Source organism: Sarcophilus harrisii, chromosome 6, assembly GCF_902635505.1.
Source record: "Sarcophilus harrisii chromosome 6, mSarHar1.11, whole genome shotgun sequence".
Lineage (NCBI taxonomy): Eukaryota > Metazoa > Chordata > Mammalia > Dasyuromorphia > Dasyuridae > Sarcophilus > Sarcophilus harrisii.
The window spans coordinates 149,321,264-149,341,037 of NC_045431.1; the positions used below are offsets into that span (position 1 = coordinate 149,321,264).

General features: G+C 36.7%; 1 protein-coding gene across 1 annotated transcript in view; it reads right to left on the bottom strand.

Annotated features, from left to right (window-relative positions):
• PKD2 (polycystin 2, transient receptor potential cation channel) overlaps window positions 1-19,774 on the bottom strand; it is a 68,136-nt gene that overhangs the window by 21,369 nt on the left and 26,993 nt on the right. Inside the window, exon 4 of the mRNA XM_023506670.2 lies at window positions 3,188-3,438. Coding sequence (XP_023362438.1) covers window positions 3,188-3,438 — 251 coding nt within the window. The remainder of the gene's footprint in view (window positions 1-3,187; window positions 3,439-19,774) is intronic.

Consider the following 19,774-nt stretch of genomic DNA (forward strand, 5'->3'; position numbering starts at 1 on the left):
CCATAGTTTAGTCATTCCCCAGTAATGGACTTCTATTTTGTTTCCATTTCTTAGTTATCACAAAAAGTTCTAGTGCAAATATTTTGGTATATGTGAAGACTTTCTTCATAACAAATACAATCTTGAGGTGTAAGTCCAATAATGGAGTCTCTAATTTAAAGAGAATGGACATTTTGGTCCTCTGGTCTTCTTAAACATGCTTTGCCTTTTGGTGTACATATATAATATTAATTGTCTATGGTAGCTTTTAACAAAAATCTAGTCTTCCTGTTTCTCTCTTTTATTAAGTTTATATTTGCTTTTGTTTTGTCTAAGAACCTGATTATTGCCCTTGCTCTTTTTTAATTTTAAAGTATAATAGATTCTGCTCCAGCCTCCTATTTTAACTGTGTTCATCTTTTTGCTTTACATGTGTTTTTTGTAAACAACATTTTTATAGTCTGGTTTCTAAACCATTTTTCTCTCCTCTATTTCAAGGGTGAGTTCATTTCAGTCATATTCACAATTATGATTGCTAATTGTGAATTTCCCTCTAACTTGTTATCTTATATTTTTCCTTCCCTGTCCCCCATTCCCTCTTTCAGAATTTATTTTGCCAAAGGTATTATGAGATAATTTTCCCCTTTTCCCTCTCACTTTAGTATACTTTGCTTTTTCACCCATTTTATTCTTCTTTTAAGATAATCAAAACAAAACAGAATTCCTTCCAGGAACTCTCTCTGACCGCCAATGTTGACAGAGCTATATGTATCATTTTTCCATATGAAAATGTAAAACTTAATAATTTAATCCTATGATTTTTTGGTCAGGCTTACTTTTTAATGTTTCTCTTTATTTCTGTATATGTACACCAAATTTTGTATGGAGCTCTAGTCTTTTTATCAGGAAAGCTTGCAAATCCTCTGTTTCATAAAAAATCTATTTCCTCCCTAGCCGCCATAGAAATACTCAGTTTTGTTGGCTTAGTTGTTCTTGGTTGCAAGCCAACATCTTTTGCCATGTTGAATACCCAATTCCAAGGTTTCTCTCCTTTTATATTAATGACTACTAAATTTTTTGTGACCTGCCTATGGCTCTTTTGTACCTGAATTCTTTCTTTCTGAATGCTTGTATTTTTTCTTCTTTGACCTGAAAACTCTAGATTTGGGATATGATATTCCTAGTCATTTTGAGGTTTGTTTCAGAAGGTGAATTGTAGATTGTTACTTTGCCCTTTGGCTCTAAAAAAAATTGAGCAGTTTTATGATTTCTTGAAATATATTGTCTTTTGGTTCAGGTAATCCCATGATATTTAAGTTATCTTTTCTCAAAATATTTTCCAATCAGTTGTTTTTTTTACCACTCATTTTCTTCCCCCCTGCCCCCCTCCCTCCCCCCCCCCCCGGCTTTGGACTTTTAATCTTTCTTGATTTTTCAAGCTTCAGTGTGGTCAATTTTAATTTTCAGGAAGTTATTTTCTTGACAAAGTTTTGCCTCTTACTTCTAACTGTTAATTCTCTTTTAATACATTTCCTCCATAGCTATCATTTCCTTTCATATTTATTGGTTTTTATAATTACTTTTAGCTCTTTAAAAAAATAATTTTAACTCTTCCAGAAATTCTGGCTGTACTTGTGTCCAAGCTGCATTTTTCTTTGAGGCTTTGGTTCTAGATGTTTTAGAGAATTCTCTTCAAGGTCTGTGTCATAAATTTCCATGTCACCATAACAGCATTTTGGGGTGGGAATCTTTTTCTGCTTGCTCATTTCTCTATGCCTGTTTCTTGTAATGTGAATATAGGATTCTCTGTGAGTCAAGGGGGAAATGACTAGGCTAGTTTCTGTTCTTTTGTACTTTGCTGCTTTCACAACTCAGGCTGGGGACCTGCAAGCTCTCAAAACTTGCAAATTAAAGTGATGCAGGGCTAAGCCCACTCACCATCTCCCTGGTTTGAGCTCAACAAGTTCCTCACTCATGTTGAAGTCTATTGGTTTGTACCTGGTTTGGGATTTTAGCAGTCTGCTAATGGGCTCAGCCACTATTCATTCACTGAGAGGCTTTGCAGGTTCAGAGCAACACAACTGCAAGTTGTCCTTTGGTCTGGGACTCCTGCCTTGGTTACTTCACTGAAGCTTTCCTGGCTTTTAATAGAGGTAGAAAGAATTTCCTGCTGTTTTTGGGATCATATTCTCACAGTTACTGTTTGTTTCAGTTTTTGTTCCTTGCTCAGTAGACAGGACCTGTCACTGACCACTATTCTCTACTACCTCTACTTATGTACAGATCCTCACTTTAGTCTAATCTGGAACTAAATTGTGAGCGACAGAGTTGCCAAATGACAACGACTCCTACACTCAGTGCTGGTTCAAAGATTCCCTTGGATCTTATCCTGTCACAGTTCTCAGTCTAAAATTTCTGTTCCTGGGTGATATCATCCTCTATATGTGATGATCTTTTTGGCCAGACCATTTCTTCTTAATGTTTGTGGTCCCCTCTATCTCCCTAAATCCCCCTAGTCTATAAAAATGACTCACTGACTTTTCTTGGATTTTCCAATCAGAATTTTCTTGGGGTTTTTGTTAAGTTTTAACACTTTTGTGGAGGAGGTTTCTTGGACAAACTAAGCTGTACTTCTCATAATGGGAAGAATTCATCTTGTCTCTTGGTGTCATTTTCACCAAAATCTTTGGACCAGCAGTCACTGGGGATCAGCAATCACTGGGAGAATAGTAGTAGGGGATTTGAACCTCCAACATGATAGTATTTAAAAAGCTGTCACACAAAAGAGGAATTAGAATTCTCCTGTTTGGTCCAAAAGGGCAGCACTATCAGTAATGTACAGATGTATCAAAGCAGGAAAAGCTGAGTTAACATAAGTGCAATGGCAATAAGTGCAAGTACAATCCTATTATTAGAAGTTTTCAAGCAACAGTTGGATGACCACTTGTCTGTTATATTATAGAGAGGATTCTTTGGTCATTCCATCCAATTTGGGAATTTTATGATTCAGTGACTGAATGGGCAACATACAAATTAATCTTTTGAGTGGATACATTCTGAAAAGAAAGTAAGAATATGTTTGACAAAATCTAGGATTACAAAGCACTGGAAAATTACTGACAACATTTTCTAACTGCTGAAAGAATGAATGGAAACATAGGAGAAACAGGAGAGAAAGCACAAAAACCTGTGAGGAAAATGTACATACGCTGTTCCATGTTGGAGACCAAATGGAGCTCTTTCTTCATTGCTGACAGAATAAACATCATAGCATTCTTTAATCTCCTCTCTTAGATCTGGGGGGATAGAACAAGACCCATTTCTGACTTTGAGTTGACGGATTCGGGGCACACCCAAAAGGAGGTTCTCATAGTAAATGAAACTCCGGTTTTCAGCTACTGTTCTGTTGCTGTACCACATCTCCCAATAGAGGCCATCCAACAAGGAGCCCTCTGTGAACTGAAAGGAAAAAAAAAAGATCTGATAAGTCAAAATAAGAGTAAATACATTTCCTGCTCCCCAAAATTTCCACATGGTTACTAGAGTAACCTGAAGGTCCACTTTCCTTTTTTTTTTTTTTTTTTTTTTTTTGTGGTCCACTTTCCTAATACAGAGTGCAGTAGAGGGGCACTGAAATAAATCTATGGTCATAATGATTTCCCCATTATTTCTACTTCTGGCCAGTTTAGATCTGCCTCATATTTCCTATTTTCATCTTCGCCAGTTATGGTTCTGACAGTTTGTCTTAGGGGAATAATAAAAAAGATATGTTTGAATCTCTTGGTTATGCAGGTGATTTTGTTATGGATATCAGTACTTTTCAAAGTGGGGCAGCTAAGTGGTTTAGTTAATAGAACAATGGGCCTGGACACTGAGAAAAGTCTATATAATTAAAGCTATGATTTTGCCAGTAGCAATGAATGCTGTGAGAGTTGGACTATAAAGTAAAATCTAGTACCATAAAATTAACAGTTTCAAATTATGGTGCTGGAGAAGATTTTTGAAAGTCCCTTGGACAGCAAAAGATATCATATTAGTCAATACTTAAAGAAAATAATTTGAACTATTCGCAGATCAAACACTGAAGCTGAAGATGAAATATGTAGGGAAAGATTGAAGGCAAAAGGAAAAGAGGATGGCAGAGGATGAAATGAACAGATATTGTCATGGAAACAACAAACATGAACTTGGACAAACTTTGAGAAACATGTATCAACAGTGATTTCCTTATGTACATTGGAATCACTCTTCCTAGTGCCAATACTCATGAACTTGTTCCTCATGCCCTTGTTAGGATTTGAATCTCAAAAGCTAGACTTCCAAAATTCATTCCCGAGTTTGAGAAATGGTTCATCCACCTAATGCTCCTAAGACTCAACTCAGGTTAAATAATTCAAGTACTTATCTTTTCTTGACTCTTAAGCTCTCTAGCTAAGGATGCTTCATTTTCACCAAAGTCTTTGGACCAGCAGTCACTGGGGATCAGCAATCACTGGGAGAATATAGTAGGGGATTTGAACCTCCAATATATCTTCTTCTGGGATTATGGAACTGGATTCATGAGAGAGATCTTGGGTTAATGGAAAACCCAGGCAAAATAAAAAAAAATTAATTTCTCTACAAGATCAACAATTCTGATCCCAAATATTAACAGGGTGTTTGCTTATGGAAAAATAAACATTTTTTCATGACTATGAAAAGCAATCACAGATTCATAAAGATTCTTTGAATTTCACATTCTCTTCTTATCTTTTTTCTATGCACCATAACCTTGTTAATTCAAAGTCTTACTTAAACATTTAAAATAATTTTGACAGAGCTGAATTTAGGTTTATCTTTGAAAAATGTTTTTGTAAAAACTTTGTTAAACAGATTTATTGAAGACATTTTATAAAGAGAAGACTGAAAAATGCTTGAAGGAAAAAAAAAACAGTTTAATGCACCTAAAAACAAATATGCTCATTTCAACAAAGTTTTTACTGCTACCCAGAAAATCTTGCTTTTCAACCTTTGTAGACTTTCTGGTACATTTTGAATAGCAGTTATTCCAAATTTTTTTATACTAATAAAATCCTTAATTCCCTTCTGGACCTAAGCAAGTAACTGGTTTTAGCTTTATTGGGATCAAGGTCATCCAATAGACTTCATCTTGCCTGATCGTTAGTTACATTATCAGACTTTCTCCTAGTAGTCTTCCTATTGCTCCTCACAAGGAAACACTCCATATGATAAAAAGAAGAAAAAAAGAATCAACAAAATTAATAAATATACAAAAGGCCTAAAAGTATGCATTGCATCAACCCACAGATCTTGTAAAGGGAAGGGGGAGATAGCAGGAGTATTTTCTCATTTCTCTATTTGGGGGCCATATTTATTTTTTGTAATTTTGCAATATTCACTTTTGTGATTGTTCTTTCCATTTACCTTGTTATGGTCATTGTATATTTTATTTTCTTGCATCTATTTTACTATGTATCAAGTTATATAAATCTTTCCATATTTCTCTATTCATCGTGTTCAACATTTCTGACAATATAATATTCCATTTCATTCATGTACAATCCTCAATCAATGCTGATCTATTTTGTTTCTAATTCTTTGCTGTCACAAAAAGGCTGCTCTGGACCAGGAGATCATTATATACTTCAACAACAATACTATATGATGACCAGTTCTGATGGATCAGGCCATCCTCAGCAACGAGATCAACCAAATCATTTCTAATGGAGCAGTAATGAACTGAACTAGCTATGCCCAGAAAAAGAACTCTGGGAGATGACTAAAAACCATTACATTGAATTCCCAATCCCTATATTTATGCACACCTGCATTTTTTATTTCCTTCACAAGCTAATTGTACAATATTTCAGAGTCTGATTCTTTTTCTACAGCAAAATAACGTTTTGGTCGGGTATACTTATTGTGTATCTAATTTATATTTTAATATATTTAACATCTACTGGTCATCCTGCCATCTAGGGAAGGGGGTGGGGGTGGGGGTAAGAGGTGAAAAATTGGAACAAGAGGTTTGGCAATTGTTAATGCTGTAAAATTACCCATGTATATATCATGTAAATAAAAGGCTATTAAATAAAAAAAATTAAAAAAAAAACAAAACAAAGAAAACACAAAAAGGCTGCTCTAAATATTTGGGGTTATATAGGAAATTCTTATGAATGACCTCTTGGGGATATAAACCTAATAGTTGCATCTCTGACTACGTATATTTTAGTCACCCTATTTGCAAACTGTTTTCCAAAATGGCTGTACTGATTCATAACTCCACAATTCCACAAACAATGCATTAAGGTACCTATCTTTTCACAGACCTTCCAATGTTTACTGTTTCTATCTTAGTCATTGTTAATTTTCTGGATTTATAGTAAAACTTCAGGGTTATTCTGATTTGCAGTTATACTATTAATGATTTTGAGCATTCTTTCATGCGTTGCAAATACTACTATGAAATTCTTCTTTTGAAAACTATTTGCTCATATCATTTGACTACTTATTTATTGAAGGCATGGTTATTACTCCTAAATGTTAATTGTTTATGTATCAAGGATATCAAACTTTTATTAGAGACATTTTAGAAAAAACATTTTTTTTTCTCATTTGCCCACTTCCTTTCTCATCCAAGATGCATTCATTTTGCCCATGTTAAAGACTTTTGGTTTCAAGTAATCAAAGTTATTTATTTTATCTTTCTATCTCTTTTGATTAAGAATATATGTAGAACACATAGCTACGAGAGGTATATGTTTTTTTTCCTAATTTTTTTATATTGTGATCTTTAAAATAAAGGTCTCATATGTATTAGAATGTATTTTGGAATGTGATGTAATGGTTGATCTAAGCTTAATATCTACTAGATTCCTTTTCAATTTTCCCAGCAGTTTTTAATCAAATTGTTATTTTAAAATTATATTTCAAATAGGGATTTTTTTCTACGTAATTTATATTTATTGTTTTCATTTCTCCTTTATCTTGTTCTGTTTATCTATTTTAATCAATATCATATGTGTTGATGACTGCTATTTAAATTTAAGGAGCTTTTCCCCCTTTATCCTGACTTCTTTTCATCATTCCTCTTGATATTCCAGAGCTTTTATTTTTTCCTAAATGCATTTTGTTATTTTAACTTAATTATTATTACTCTATTATTATTATTATTTAATACTATTATTATGTTCTATTATAAATACTATATTAATCTATTATACTCTAAAGTATTCCATTGGGAATTTGTTTAGTATAGCATAAAAAATGTAAATTAATTTTGGTAGCACTGTCATTTTTATTATATTGGTAATGACTTAGCCATGACCTGAACATTTCTCCAGTTATTTAAGATGTTTCATATATATATATATATATATATATATATATATATATATATTATATATATATACACATATATATATATATGTTTTTAAAAATTGTTAATTGAATCTATACAACTCCTTTACATGTTTTGGGAGATACATATATTTTATGATTTTATACTTATTTGAAAAGGGATTTGCCTTTTTTTATTTTGTTATTACTATATAGCAAGGCTATTGATTTTTGAAAATTTATTTTGTAGAACTTTTCCTGTATCCCTGATTGTATAGTTTACTATCAATCATTGCTTCTTTTCTGGTTATTTTCCCCCATTTTTCTTCCTTTTTCTTTTGTATTCATTTTTAAATTTTTCTTCATTTTAAACAAGTACAAAACAAGAAAAAAAAAAACTGCCATGTACACAGCAGAACATGAGAGGATTCAATATGAAACAATAAATTTCCATTTCAAGAAAACCTATACAATAAATAATTGAACGTTGTTTTTCAAGCTACCCAGCTTTTCTTTGCTCTTCATTTCCTATATCACAGCAATATTCCAACACAATCACATACTACCAGAGAGATTGTCTATAAAATATTTTTCACAATTTCTACATTAATTTTATTCTTGCTATACTTGTTTTATTTATACTATCTCCCCTCTTAAAATTCCATTTTTAATGGAATCACCTCTTTAGGTACCCTAAAATTTTTGGGAATGGCAGTTGTCCACCAACTCTGACTCCCCTGTGTTGAGGTTGAGAAGGGGACTCCAAAAGTTTGGGGTCATAGACTGATGTGAGGTGTCTCAAAAGAGTTTGTAGGCTTGAACCCATTTCCTGGTCAAGGGGCAAAGTTTTATTGTAATTATAATGCCATTACAAGTGGGCTAAATTCCAAGAGAATTTAGCAAAGTTCTAAGAGACAAAAGACAGCTTTATCCAGCGTTCTATCATTGACATGCTAATTCTATAGCCCAGAGGTAGGGTCAGGGTCAGGGAGTGGTCTCTAGAATTTGATTCTCACTGACCCGATTATCCCTAGGTGGTTGGTCTCTGGGACCAACCTGAGGCCAGAAGCTATCTGACAGTCGGCAATGAATTGAGGAGTGGTCTATTCAGAATCAGACAGATTGCTGTTCTTAGATTGAGAATGTAATAAGTCCCTGAGGCAGACTTCTAAAGCAGAAAGTTTATGATTACTGACTTATTGTTAGAACAGAAGCCCCCTTAAGATCAGAGGACCTTAAAATCATATTACATGACTTGCACTCAAGTCAGGATGTTAACTATAAAGGTAAAATACTTTTTCACTAGATACTGTTAGTGATTATATCAACTGTTAGGTCCTCATCTTCCATTACAGAAACTACCATTCCCCACACCTCAATGGGACTTTCTCTCACCACTGGCCTGACATTTCTCCCTTTTCCTTTTTTATTTCAAGCCCTTCTTTTGTGACCTTACTTTCTCTTGTCAGCCTTCTTTTTACTAAAAGACAAAAATTATTTTCCTTCCCTGTTTACACTGACTTGATGAGAACATGTTACACATTTCATTGTATTTATATCATCCTCTTTCTCCTTTTATGTATTCTCCCATTCTGTAATTAAATCTCTGAAAAAATATTGATTCACTTCCCCATGATGTGCTATGAGGTTTAGTCCAGGGTATTACAGGCCTGATTTGTTATCATGGGTTCTTTTATTTGTTATGTTTTTATCCATGTTTCTTTTTGTACTTTTACAAGAAAATTTTTTGTGGTGGTGGTGGTTGTGAATTTTTAAATCTCATAGTGTTTTTCTCTTTCTAGGTTTCCTTATCTTTTTTTTCCTGTTAAAATTTATTTCATTACGTATTCATTCCTCAGCTGTCATACTCATTTGTCTGTCTTGTATTTCTGTTAAAGGGATAAGGGGAATACCAAACCCCCTCCCCCCCAAAACAAAACAAAACAAAACAAAATTGTTCACATATGATTTCTTCATAGAAATGCTTTCAATAACTACTTTATTCAATGTCTACCTTCTTATTAACAACTTAATAAAAGTTTGCAGGGTATATTATCTTGGAATGTACTTTAAGCTCCTTTTTTTCTTCAGAACATTATTCCATTTCCTTCTGAGATTTACAGTGATGCGTAGAATAGTCTCTTGTTTACTTGCAAAACTTATTTGTCACTGGAATCATTTACTTTAGCCAGTGGGTGTTTTGTAGTTTAGAGTATAAGGTTTTTTCTTTTGTTTGTGTTTTCCCTTGGAGAAAATCTGGTATTCTTTTGTTAGCCATTGTGTGTGTGTGTGTGTGTGTGTGTGTGTGTGTATGTATGTGTTCCTAAGTTCTAAGCAGTTTTCTTGTACCATTTTCTGTGTTAGGGAATTCAAGTTTTTTGACATGTCCAGAAAGTAAGTGATGGATAAAGTTATAAGGGTAAGTTAAGGAAATGAGTTTAGTTTGTAAAAGAGAGTTAGTTAACCTAAGTCAGCTTGACTATGTCTTAGAATTAAAACCAATTTCCAATTTTAGATCTCATTAAGCTGTTATGGGCTAGAACTCTGAACTTGAAATAAGGATTCTTACAAGGTACTAAGTGGAATTGATGAGACAATGGTTATTTAGTTTAGCATGATGCTTAACAGTTCTCTAAGTTCAGTATGATTGATTTAATCTTATAACAAATAATGGTTTTCTAGTGATATAATGACTGGTTTATACTCAGTGTAAAGCATATAAGCTGGGAGCCTCAGCCAGATCATTCACCATCTCACACTACCTTGGTGGCAGGCTCTCCACCTTCATTTTCTCCACTAAAACCAAGACTCCGGAAGGCCTTTAAGAAAGCTAACTGGGCCCCAGGAAAGGAGACAAGATTTGAAAGAGATAATAAAGGATTTGGACTTTAACCCGTGGCTACTCTTGTGGTGATTACTGAACTGAAATGAAGGCTGCTCCAGAGACCCCAAGAAAACCAAACAGAGAACATTAAATTTTGGCACCTGAATGTGGACCAAGGACCTACATCTGTGACACAGAAATTAGGGTGAGTACAAGAAGGAAACTTTGTAAAGGACTAAACTAGTGTTTCAGCTAAAATGGGACAAATGTTTAGAAAGGAGCCTTCTTATCCACTTCAAGGAAAATGTGTCAAAAGCTTGGTTAAACTTATAAAAAACCAAGGTTTGATTGTAACTTGGGAGCAGATCATTGAACTTTTAGATAGTATGGTACACATCTCCTTAGTTCTCTAAGGAAAAAGAATTAGATCTAGACGCATGGAAATTAGTAGGAGAACAACTATGTGAATACTACAATGATAAGGGCCCTGACTCAATTCCTAAAGAAACACGTTATACATATAATTTAATACAACTGTCTTTAAGAAATTATATGAGTTATAGAATAAAGAAAAAGAACAAAGAGCAGGAAAGGGAGGATACAGACAAACTAGGTGAAAAGCATGAAGAATTAGACAAGAATGGAGTCAAGTACAATTCTGATAAAATTAAGGAGTGTGGTGCTTCACAGCAGAAGCCATTAGAGCATTCCCCAACCCTTGACCTACCCCCCCTCAATTAACCCTTCCTGGGTGGAGGGAGAAGTGGGGAGGAGCAGTGACACAATCAGCACCATCTATGAAGCAGCCTATGACAAGATTACAAAAAGCACTAGTTAAAGCTAAAAAAAGAACAGAATATATCTGATTTGATAAATGCATACCCTGTGATTGAAGAATTTGATTCTTCAGGTCAAGCCAGGAGAAGATACACTCCTTTTGATCTGGAAAAAATTAAGGATTTGAAAAAGGGTTGCACTTTTTATGGGGGCTACATTATCTTATGTTAAGATGTTACGAGAGAGTTTGGCTTATGAAATTTTAACCTCTAGTGACAGGAAATCTATAGCAAGGACATGTTTAGAACCTGGACAAAACTTGTGATGGCTTTTGGAGTATAGTGAACTATGCAGGCTACAAGCCCAAGATACAAGCCCAATACAATAAGCAAACTGGAATTAATATACAAATCACCTTTGACCAACTAGAAGGTAAAGGTCAGTATTCAGACACTTCAGCACAGATTAATTACCTTTTGATAGCATATGAGCAAATTGCTGCTGCTGCTATAAAAGCTTGGGGCACTGTCACAGGAAAAGATGGAGGGGAAGCCTTCGTGAAAATAGAGCAAGGTCCCAATGAACCCTTTGCTGATTTGCAAACATTTGCAAACAGCTGTCACAAAAACCACTGGAGAAAATGCAGTTACAAAAATTATGTTAAAACAACTGACTAAAGAAAATGCTAATGAGGTTTGCAGAAGAATTATATGGGGACTACACAAAGATACTCCTTTAGAGGAGATCATAAGACACTGTGCCACAGTGGGCACAAATGCTTATTATACCCAGACTATGATGAACATGAGAAGACAGGGTCCCTCTTGGCAAGGGACTTCCAGAGAGATTCGTCAATGCTTTCAATGTGGAAAAATAGGACATCTGAGAGTTCAATGTAGGCAAAGAGATAGAGTGAGAGGACAGGGTGAGAAAATAAGACCCAAAACCCTATGTCCAAAATACAATCGAGGTTTCCACTGGGCCTCAGAATGTTCACTGATCCAAGGAAATGAGAGGCAGGGCCCAGCTCCAAGACCTCAAAAAAAAAAACAACCAAAAAACCAAAAAACCAAAAAAAAAACAGGTGGGGCATGATGGCAGCTTAGTTTATACCCAGAGAGTCTTTATAAGTTTAATACTCTGATAAGATCAATCATCAGAGAAGCAATCAGATGGGAGAAAGAGATTGCATTGGGGAGAGTGTAGGCTTTTTAACCTGACAGAAGGGCAGTGTCCAGTGTGAGCAGCTCCAATGTGATTGCCAGGAGAAATCCCAAAAATGGTAAATGGAAGGGACTAGATAGGTTAATTGCTTGGGAGAGAGGGTTTGCTTGTATCTCTACAGAGGGAGAAGGAATCAGATGGGTGCCAATGAGTCATATTTGTCTTGTCCATTAGAGAGAGACAGAAAAAGAGAAAAATCTGGAAACAAAGGAGAAGACCTAAAAAATATCTGACACTGAAAGAGCATGACTGATAATGAGACTGTTACAGAAACCAGCAGGAATCATTGGATTTCCTGAGATGAAAAGTTGTTTTTAAGACTGTTGCAGAACTTTAAAAGCAGCAGGAATCAGTGGATTCCCTGAGATATAAGACTATTGCAGGACTTCACAACCTGAAGGTATCATTGGATTCCCTGATACATGATGAGACTATTGCAGGACTTCAAAAACTTGCAGGAATTATTGTATTCCTGACACATGAAGTAATGGATACTAGAATGTTTTGGACTATTTCTAGAACTTATGGACATGTATAATTCCTCATGTTAATTCATGTTATTTGTTACATCACTACTAGCCTGTGTTACTATATGCTTGTGTAATGACTCCCATGTTGATGGAGTTATGTATACCTGTTTCAAGTGAGACCCTTCAGAAACTCGCTAATTTGGTTTGATTCCCCATTTCTTTTGGTGTTTTCATACACCCTTCCTGAGACATCAGGGAGGGCATGATTACCTCCTTTTTTGGGGTTCTCACCTCCTTGAGAAGTCAGGGAGAGTGACCACCTTATGTTCTAAAATAAAAGAAAGCGGGAGATGTTATGGGCCAGAACTCTGAACTTGAAACAAGGATTCTTACAAGATACTAATTAAGTGGAATTGATGAAACAATGATTATGTAGTTTAGCATGGTGCTTAAAGTTCTCTAAGTTCAGTATGACTGATTTAATCTTACAACAAATAATGGTTTCCTAATGATATCCTAGTGATATAATGATTGGTTTAAACTCAGTGTAGAGCATATAAGCTAGGAACCTCAGCCAGGTTGATTCAGGAAAAAGCTAGAGAAGACAAGCAGACTGGAGGCTGAAGCACAAGCTTTGGACTCAGATTCATTCATCCCATCTCACACCATCTTGGTGGCAGGCTCTCCTTCATTTTCTTCATTGAAACCAAGACTCTGGAAGGCCTTTAAGAGAGCTAACTGGGCCCCAGGAAAGGAGACAAGAATTTGAAAGAGATAATAATAAAGGATTTGGGCTTTAACCCCTGGCTATTCTTGTGGTGATTACTGAACTGAAAAGAAGGTTGCTCCAGAGACCTCAAGAAAACTGAACAGAGAACGTTACATTTAGCTTCTTGGTGTCTTTAACCACTGGAGACCACTGCAATGAGTTTATTTTTGTGCATAGTTCTGATATTTGACAAAACATTGAGAAACTATTTAGATTTCTTCTATAACTTCTCTTTAACCTAATCTTTTTTTAACCTCAAATGTAATTCATATTTGTGCCCATCATCTCTTCCTGACTTCAGTTAACAGAGATTACTAATTTCATTGAAAAATTATATCCCTCAACATTTTTACATCCAAAAGATCTGATAAATGCCTCATTTCTAAAATATATAAAGAATTGACTTGAATTTATAATAGTTCAAGCCATTCTCCAACTGATAAATGGTCAAAGGATATGAACAGACAATTTTCAGATGAAGAAATTGAAATTATTTGTATCCACATGAAAAGGTACTCCAAATCACTATTGATGTGAGAAAAGTAAGCCAGTTCTGAGATGCCACTACCCACCTGTCAGATTGGCTAAGATGACAGAAAAAGATAATCATGAATGTTGGAGAGGATGTGGGAAAACTGGTGCACTAATATACTGTTGGTGGAATTGTGAACGAATCTAACCATTCTGGAGAGCAATTTGGAACTATGCTCAAAAAGTTATCAAACTGTGCATACCCTTTGATTCAGCAGTATTTCTACTGAGCCTGTATCCTAAAGAGATCTTAAAGGAGGGAAAGGGACTCACATATGCAAAAATGTTTGTAGCAGCCCTCTTTGTAGTGGCAAGAAACTGGAAACTGAATGGATGCCCATCAATTATGGTATATGAATGCTTTGGAATACTATTTTTCTGTAAGAAATGACTTAAACTCTTCACTGTATTTAAAGTACAGAGAAACCCCTGGGGCCTGAAAGGAAAAACTGCTATTTCACCATAGTCTGCATGACTTAACCCATCTGCCTCAAGGACAACACAAGACATTTTCTTGACCCCAACTTTTTTTTTTTCCTGAGGCAATTGGGATTTTGTGACTTGCCCAGGGTCACAGACCTAGGAAGTGTCAAGTGTCTGAGAATAGATTTGAACTCAGGTCCTCCTGACTTCAGGGCTGATGCTCTATTCACTGCGCCACCTACTTGCCCATCAACCCAATATCTTAATCTAACTCTGGAAGCTTGGATAATTTAAAGTATAGTGAAAATCCTGGGGCCAGGAAGGAAAAACTGATATTTCACCATAACTTGCATAGTTTAACCCACTTGCCCACAAGGACAACACGAGACATCTTGACCCCATACAAAAACCCTGATAGATCTCACCCCCTTATGCACAACAGATAAGCACAAATTTAGCAGTACATGCTCAATCCCCCTGTAGATATACCCTTTGGCCCCATTTCAGAGAAATTACAATAAGCTCCCTCTTCTCTTAGGCCTCTAGGGATTGTTTTTCAACCAGCCCCTTTCTTTGTTAACTCCCTAGAACATCTTAAAGCCTAAGGACATTCCCACATAAGAAAATAATGATTAGCTTTTTGCTTCTATACAACTATTGCTTATGGCGATAGGAACCCTCCCCTTCACTTTGCTCCCTATAAGCATGACTCTCCCTCCATGCAGCCTGCTCAATCTGGGACATGAATTCCCCTTGCAGCAGCCCATTACAATAATCTTCATGTCAAATTTCTGTTTTATCTCACATCTGTTTTGGCCTCTTTCAGTTTCAGGGGAGCTGGCCCTGTTTTCAGGGCCCGGGAACTGAACAGTTCTAATCTTAGTATGTTCTCTCCTGACTTAGTTCCCCAATTGGCAGCCATGGAGATGGGTAAAATCCTCTGGAGGTAAGTACAATCTTTGGTTATGTTTCTGATTTAGATTTCTGTTGAGAGTGGGCTGGGAACTTCAGACATGATAGTGACCCCTCTTTCAGGGTACCTCTGAGACATCAGTGGGCACATATGTGTTTAGGACATTGGAAATAATATCTTTTACTCTTCCCCATAGGCTGCCTTTTGAGCCATTTTCAGGAAGGTTTTAAAGATGGTGTTGACTATTGGTGTCAGACTGGCTAGGTCTAAATTGATCCTGTTCTGTCAAAAAGAGTGGCCAACTTTCAGTGCAGGCAGGCACTCGCAGGGATTCCTTAACAGAGAGGTGGTGAATTCTGTATGGTGGATAGTTACTGGAAACTCTGGACATCCAGATCAGTTCCCTTCCACGATATCTGGCTGGTTCTGGCCCTACAATCCCTACCTGCCTTAGAGCTTGTTCTTTGAAATGGGGAATTTGAATCCTTGTGTCCCAAACTGCACCCCTGTCAAGGAAAAAGACTCAGTCACCCCAATCTAAGGACAAAAATAAAACTTGTCCTGTTCTACAAAATCTGCTAGAGGATACCCCCAAACCTTACCCTCCCTTGGGTTGCCTCCACCCTGAGCTACCACCACCCTACCTGCATTGCCTCCACTGCCACTCCTTAATGCCTCGGGACTTGCTCCCTCCCCGGCTCCTTGTGGTGCTGTCATACTCGAGGAAGCACTCATTATGGGAGAAGGTGGACTCCTGTGCTGGTCAATCCATATCAGCAATCCCTCCCCTCAGGGAAACTGTTAACCCCAAAGGCAGGAACCCTTTGCTAATCTATGTCCCCTTCTCTACTAGTGACCTATATAATTGGAAGGCTCCCAAATCCTCCCTTCTCAGAAAAGCCACAAGCTTTTTAGAGTCTGTTTTCCACATTCATCAGCCCACATGGGATGAATGCCAGCAAATTTTCAGCACCCTCTTTACTATTGAGGAGTGTGATCAGATCAAATGGGAGGCCCAGAAGGCTGTCCTGGGCATATTGAGGATCAAAGGGATCAGGTGCAAGGTTTATTTCCCCTTAGCTCACCGCCAATGGGATTCCCAATTCTCAACAGAGCCGAACTTCTTTAGATACATACCACTGATTTCTCCTCCTTGGCTAAAGTCGGTGCCTACCAACTTGTCCTAAGTCTCTTCAGTCCTACAGGGCCCCCAGGAATCCCCCCAGTGCTTTCCTCAAGAAGCTCTATGAGGCATACTGTATCTATACTCCCATAGACCCTGAGACCTCTATGCAAGGCCCCTGAACATGTTCGGGCTGATCATCCAATCTACCCCAGATATTAGCAAGAAATTGCAAGGAAAGATTTGAAGGCATGGTTATATCTCAGCTACTTGAGATAGCCCAGAAGGTTTTTCAATACTAGGGATACTCCAGATAAACAAATAGGCAAGGAGGTGGCTAAAATCCTTGTGGTGGTCCTAAGAGACTCCCTGCCCTCCAGACCAAGGGCAAAATCCAGGCCACCCTTGTGTAGGAACTAGTGCACCTACTGCAGAGACTGACCATTAGAAAAATGAATTCCCAAGAAGAAAAAGGGGAAGGAGCTCTGACTCAAATCACCCCCAAATATTCTCTCTTGAGGATTGAAGGGCCCGGGGTTCCTTTTTACCCAGGGTAAAACTTAAAGTTGAGGATCACCTTGTGGATTTCTTAGTTAATATGGGTGCTCCTTATTCAGCCCTCAAGAAACCTTTGAGTCCTCTTTCAACCAAAAGCCTCTCCTATTCAGAGAGCTACAGGCAACCCTGCCATGTATCCTTGGACATATGAACACCTGGTGCTTTTGGGACCCAGTACCATCATCCATCCATTTCTTCCTGGTCATGCTGGACTCCTCTTATCCCCTTCTGGGCAGAGATCTCTTCCATAAACTCCAAGTCACCATCTCTTTTGAGGAGAAATTTGCCACTCTACATACTCCCCCTCAAATCCCCTTCCCTGTAATGTATGATTACTCTTCCTCTGGTCCCCAAATATGTCTTGGCTGATTCTCATGCTATGCTTCTTTTTCTTCTCAGTCTCCTTATCTGACCACCCTCTTAACTGACTTCCTCTCCATTTGGGTAGAATCAAATCCTCCTGGACTGGCCTCTCACCACCCCCCCATAGTTTTACAGCTCCTGGCCACAGCTTCCCTTGTCTCTGTTAGATAATATCCTATGTCTAACCAGGCCAACAAAGGGATCTCATTCCACATCAAGTGTCTCCAAGATGCCGGCATCCTAGTCACTTGTCAACGTGGAACATCCCTCTCCTCCCTGTTTGCAAACCTGGTTCCCAGGATTTTAGGCCTGTTTAAGATCTACATCAAATCAATAAGCATGTAGAGATTATCCACTCTACAATGCCCAATCCATACACTCTCAAGTCTCTTGCCCTATGACCATATCTTTTATACAGTTTTAGAGCTGAAGGATGTTTTTTTTTTCCCCCTCTATTCTTCTGATCTCTGTAAGTCAATCCCTATTTGCCTTTCAGTGGAATAGACCCTGATGATAGTTTCTTGGGCCAGTTTACCTGGATCTGATTTGCCTCAAGGGTTCAAGAACTCTCCCACTTTATTTGATGAGGCTCTTCACAAAGGTCTACAACCTTTTTGCTTCTCTAACCCTAGTTGCTTACTTATTCAGTATGTTGATGAAATCCTGTTGACCGCACCTTTTGAATCTACCTGTCTCCAGGTTATCTGCTCATTCCTGTCTCTTGCAATCCCTAGGATATAGGGTAAACAGCAAGAAAGCCCAGCTATTCTTGTCATGAGTTACTTATCTAGAATATCTCCTAGAGATATTCTTTCCCTGGCCAGAATCAATGCTATTCTTGCTATTCCCACCCTGACTATTAAGAAACAAGTTAGGGAATTTTGGGGGACATTGGGCTATTGCAGAAGGTAGATTTTAAGCTTTGGTGAAATCACTAAATCCATTTACTTTGCCATGGTGGGTTTTGGTCCCCTGGTCTGGATGGAGGAAAAACAATCTACCTTTGGCCTCCTAAAAAGAGCTTTAGTTTCTGCTCCTACCTTAGCCCTCCCCAATATTACCAAACCCTTCCGCTTTCTACTATATGTTGCTGTGATCTTCAAGGAGACCTGAGTTTGGAGCATAGCTGAGATGGGAACTGAACTGAACTGAACTGAGAGCTGAGTAAAGACTTTTGATTATATTACCTATTAAAAGCAGTAGAAGTTAAATTAGTAGCAACCTAATGGTAGTTAAGTGAATAGAGTGTTGTACCCAGAATCAAGAAGACCAAAATTCAAATCTAGCTTTATGATCCTGGGCAAGTCACTCTGCCCATCCCAATTTACTCATCTTAAATGGGGATAATACTATCACCCACTTCCCAGAACTGTTGTGAGGATAAAATAAAATAATGTTTGTAAAGTACTTTGCAAATTTTAAAGAACTATATATATAAATATTATATAAAACTATATACATAGATATGCTAGCTTTTATTTGTTTATTTACTCATTCTTTCATGTATTTATTCATAAATAAATAAATTAAGTACCAAAATAATAACAGATCCTAATCTCAAGATATTCACATTTGAACAGGGGAAAAAAACATTAGACATATACAAGATATATCTAGAGTACATTAAAGGTAATCTCAAAGGAAAAAGCAGCTGTGGGAGATGGGGAAAGGTTTCCTGAAGAATGGGGGATTCAGACTGAGTCTTGTAGGTTTTCTCTTGGTTTCTGCTTTATCATATGTATGGCATCCACTTTCATAACTCTAACTTGTATTTAAATAACTTATACATTTTAATTTCTAGCTCTGCTATCTCTTTTCCCACAATCAGCTCTTTCCCTTCAGATTTCCCTATTCTTATCAATAGTACCACTGAATTCAATGCATGTTTGCTTTCCTAAACACTCATTTATTTAAAGGAAGATTATAATCTGTCAATTCTTCCAAGTGCATATCCAGCAATTTCCAAACATTGTCATTTTCTAGTTTATCAAAGCCAAACTTTCCTTGCAATATTTGTAACAGTCTGCATTTGAGAGGGAGAACTTTCAAAATTGCTGTTTGTATAATTTGTACAATGTAGCAAAATGTGCTTCTACATACACAAGCAAATGTTGATTACAGTAATTGTAGCCATTTACAGTGAATGTTTTTGATTGTATCTTTGAAGCTATAATTTTTTTCTATTAGTTACTTAAGGAAATTGAATAGATGCCTCTAATTTTAGCACTTGTTTCTTCAAAAGTTTTCCTAAAGTAGTAGATCTTAAGTTGCAATGACTCTAAAGATTGCAAAAAGGTGCTGTATTTAGTGGCAAAGAAAAATTTTTACATTCTCACTCAATGAACCATGTGTAATTGGGTGTCTTGGACATAATCTAAAATCAGTAATACTTGTAAAATACAATAACACTGTCCTTGTGTTTTTAACAGCTGTACCAAAATAAAACTTCAAAAAGTTTAAAAAAAAAGTTTCAAAAATAGTT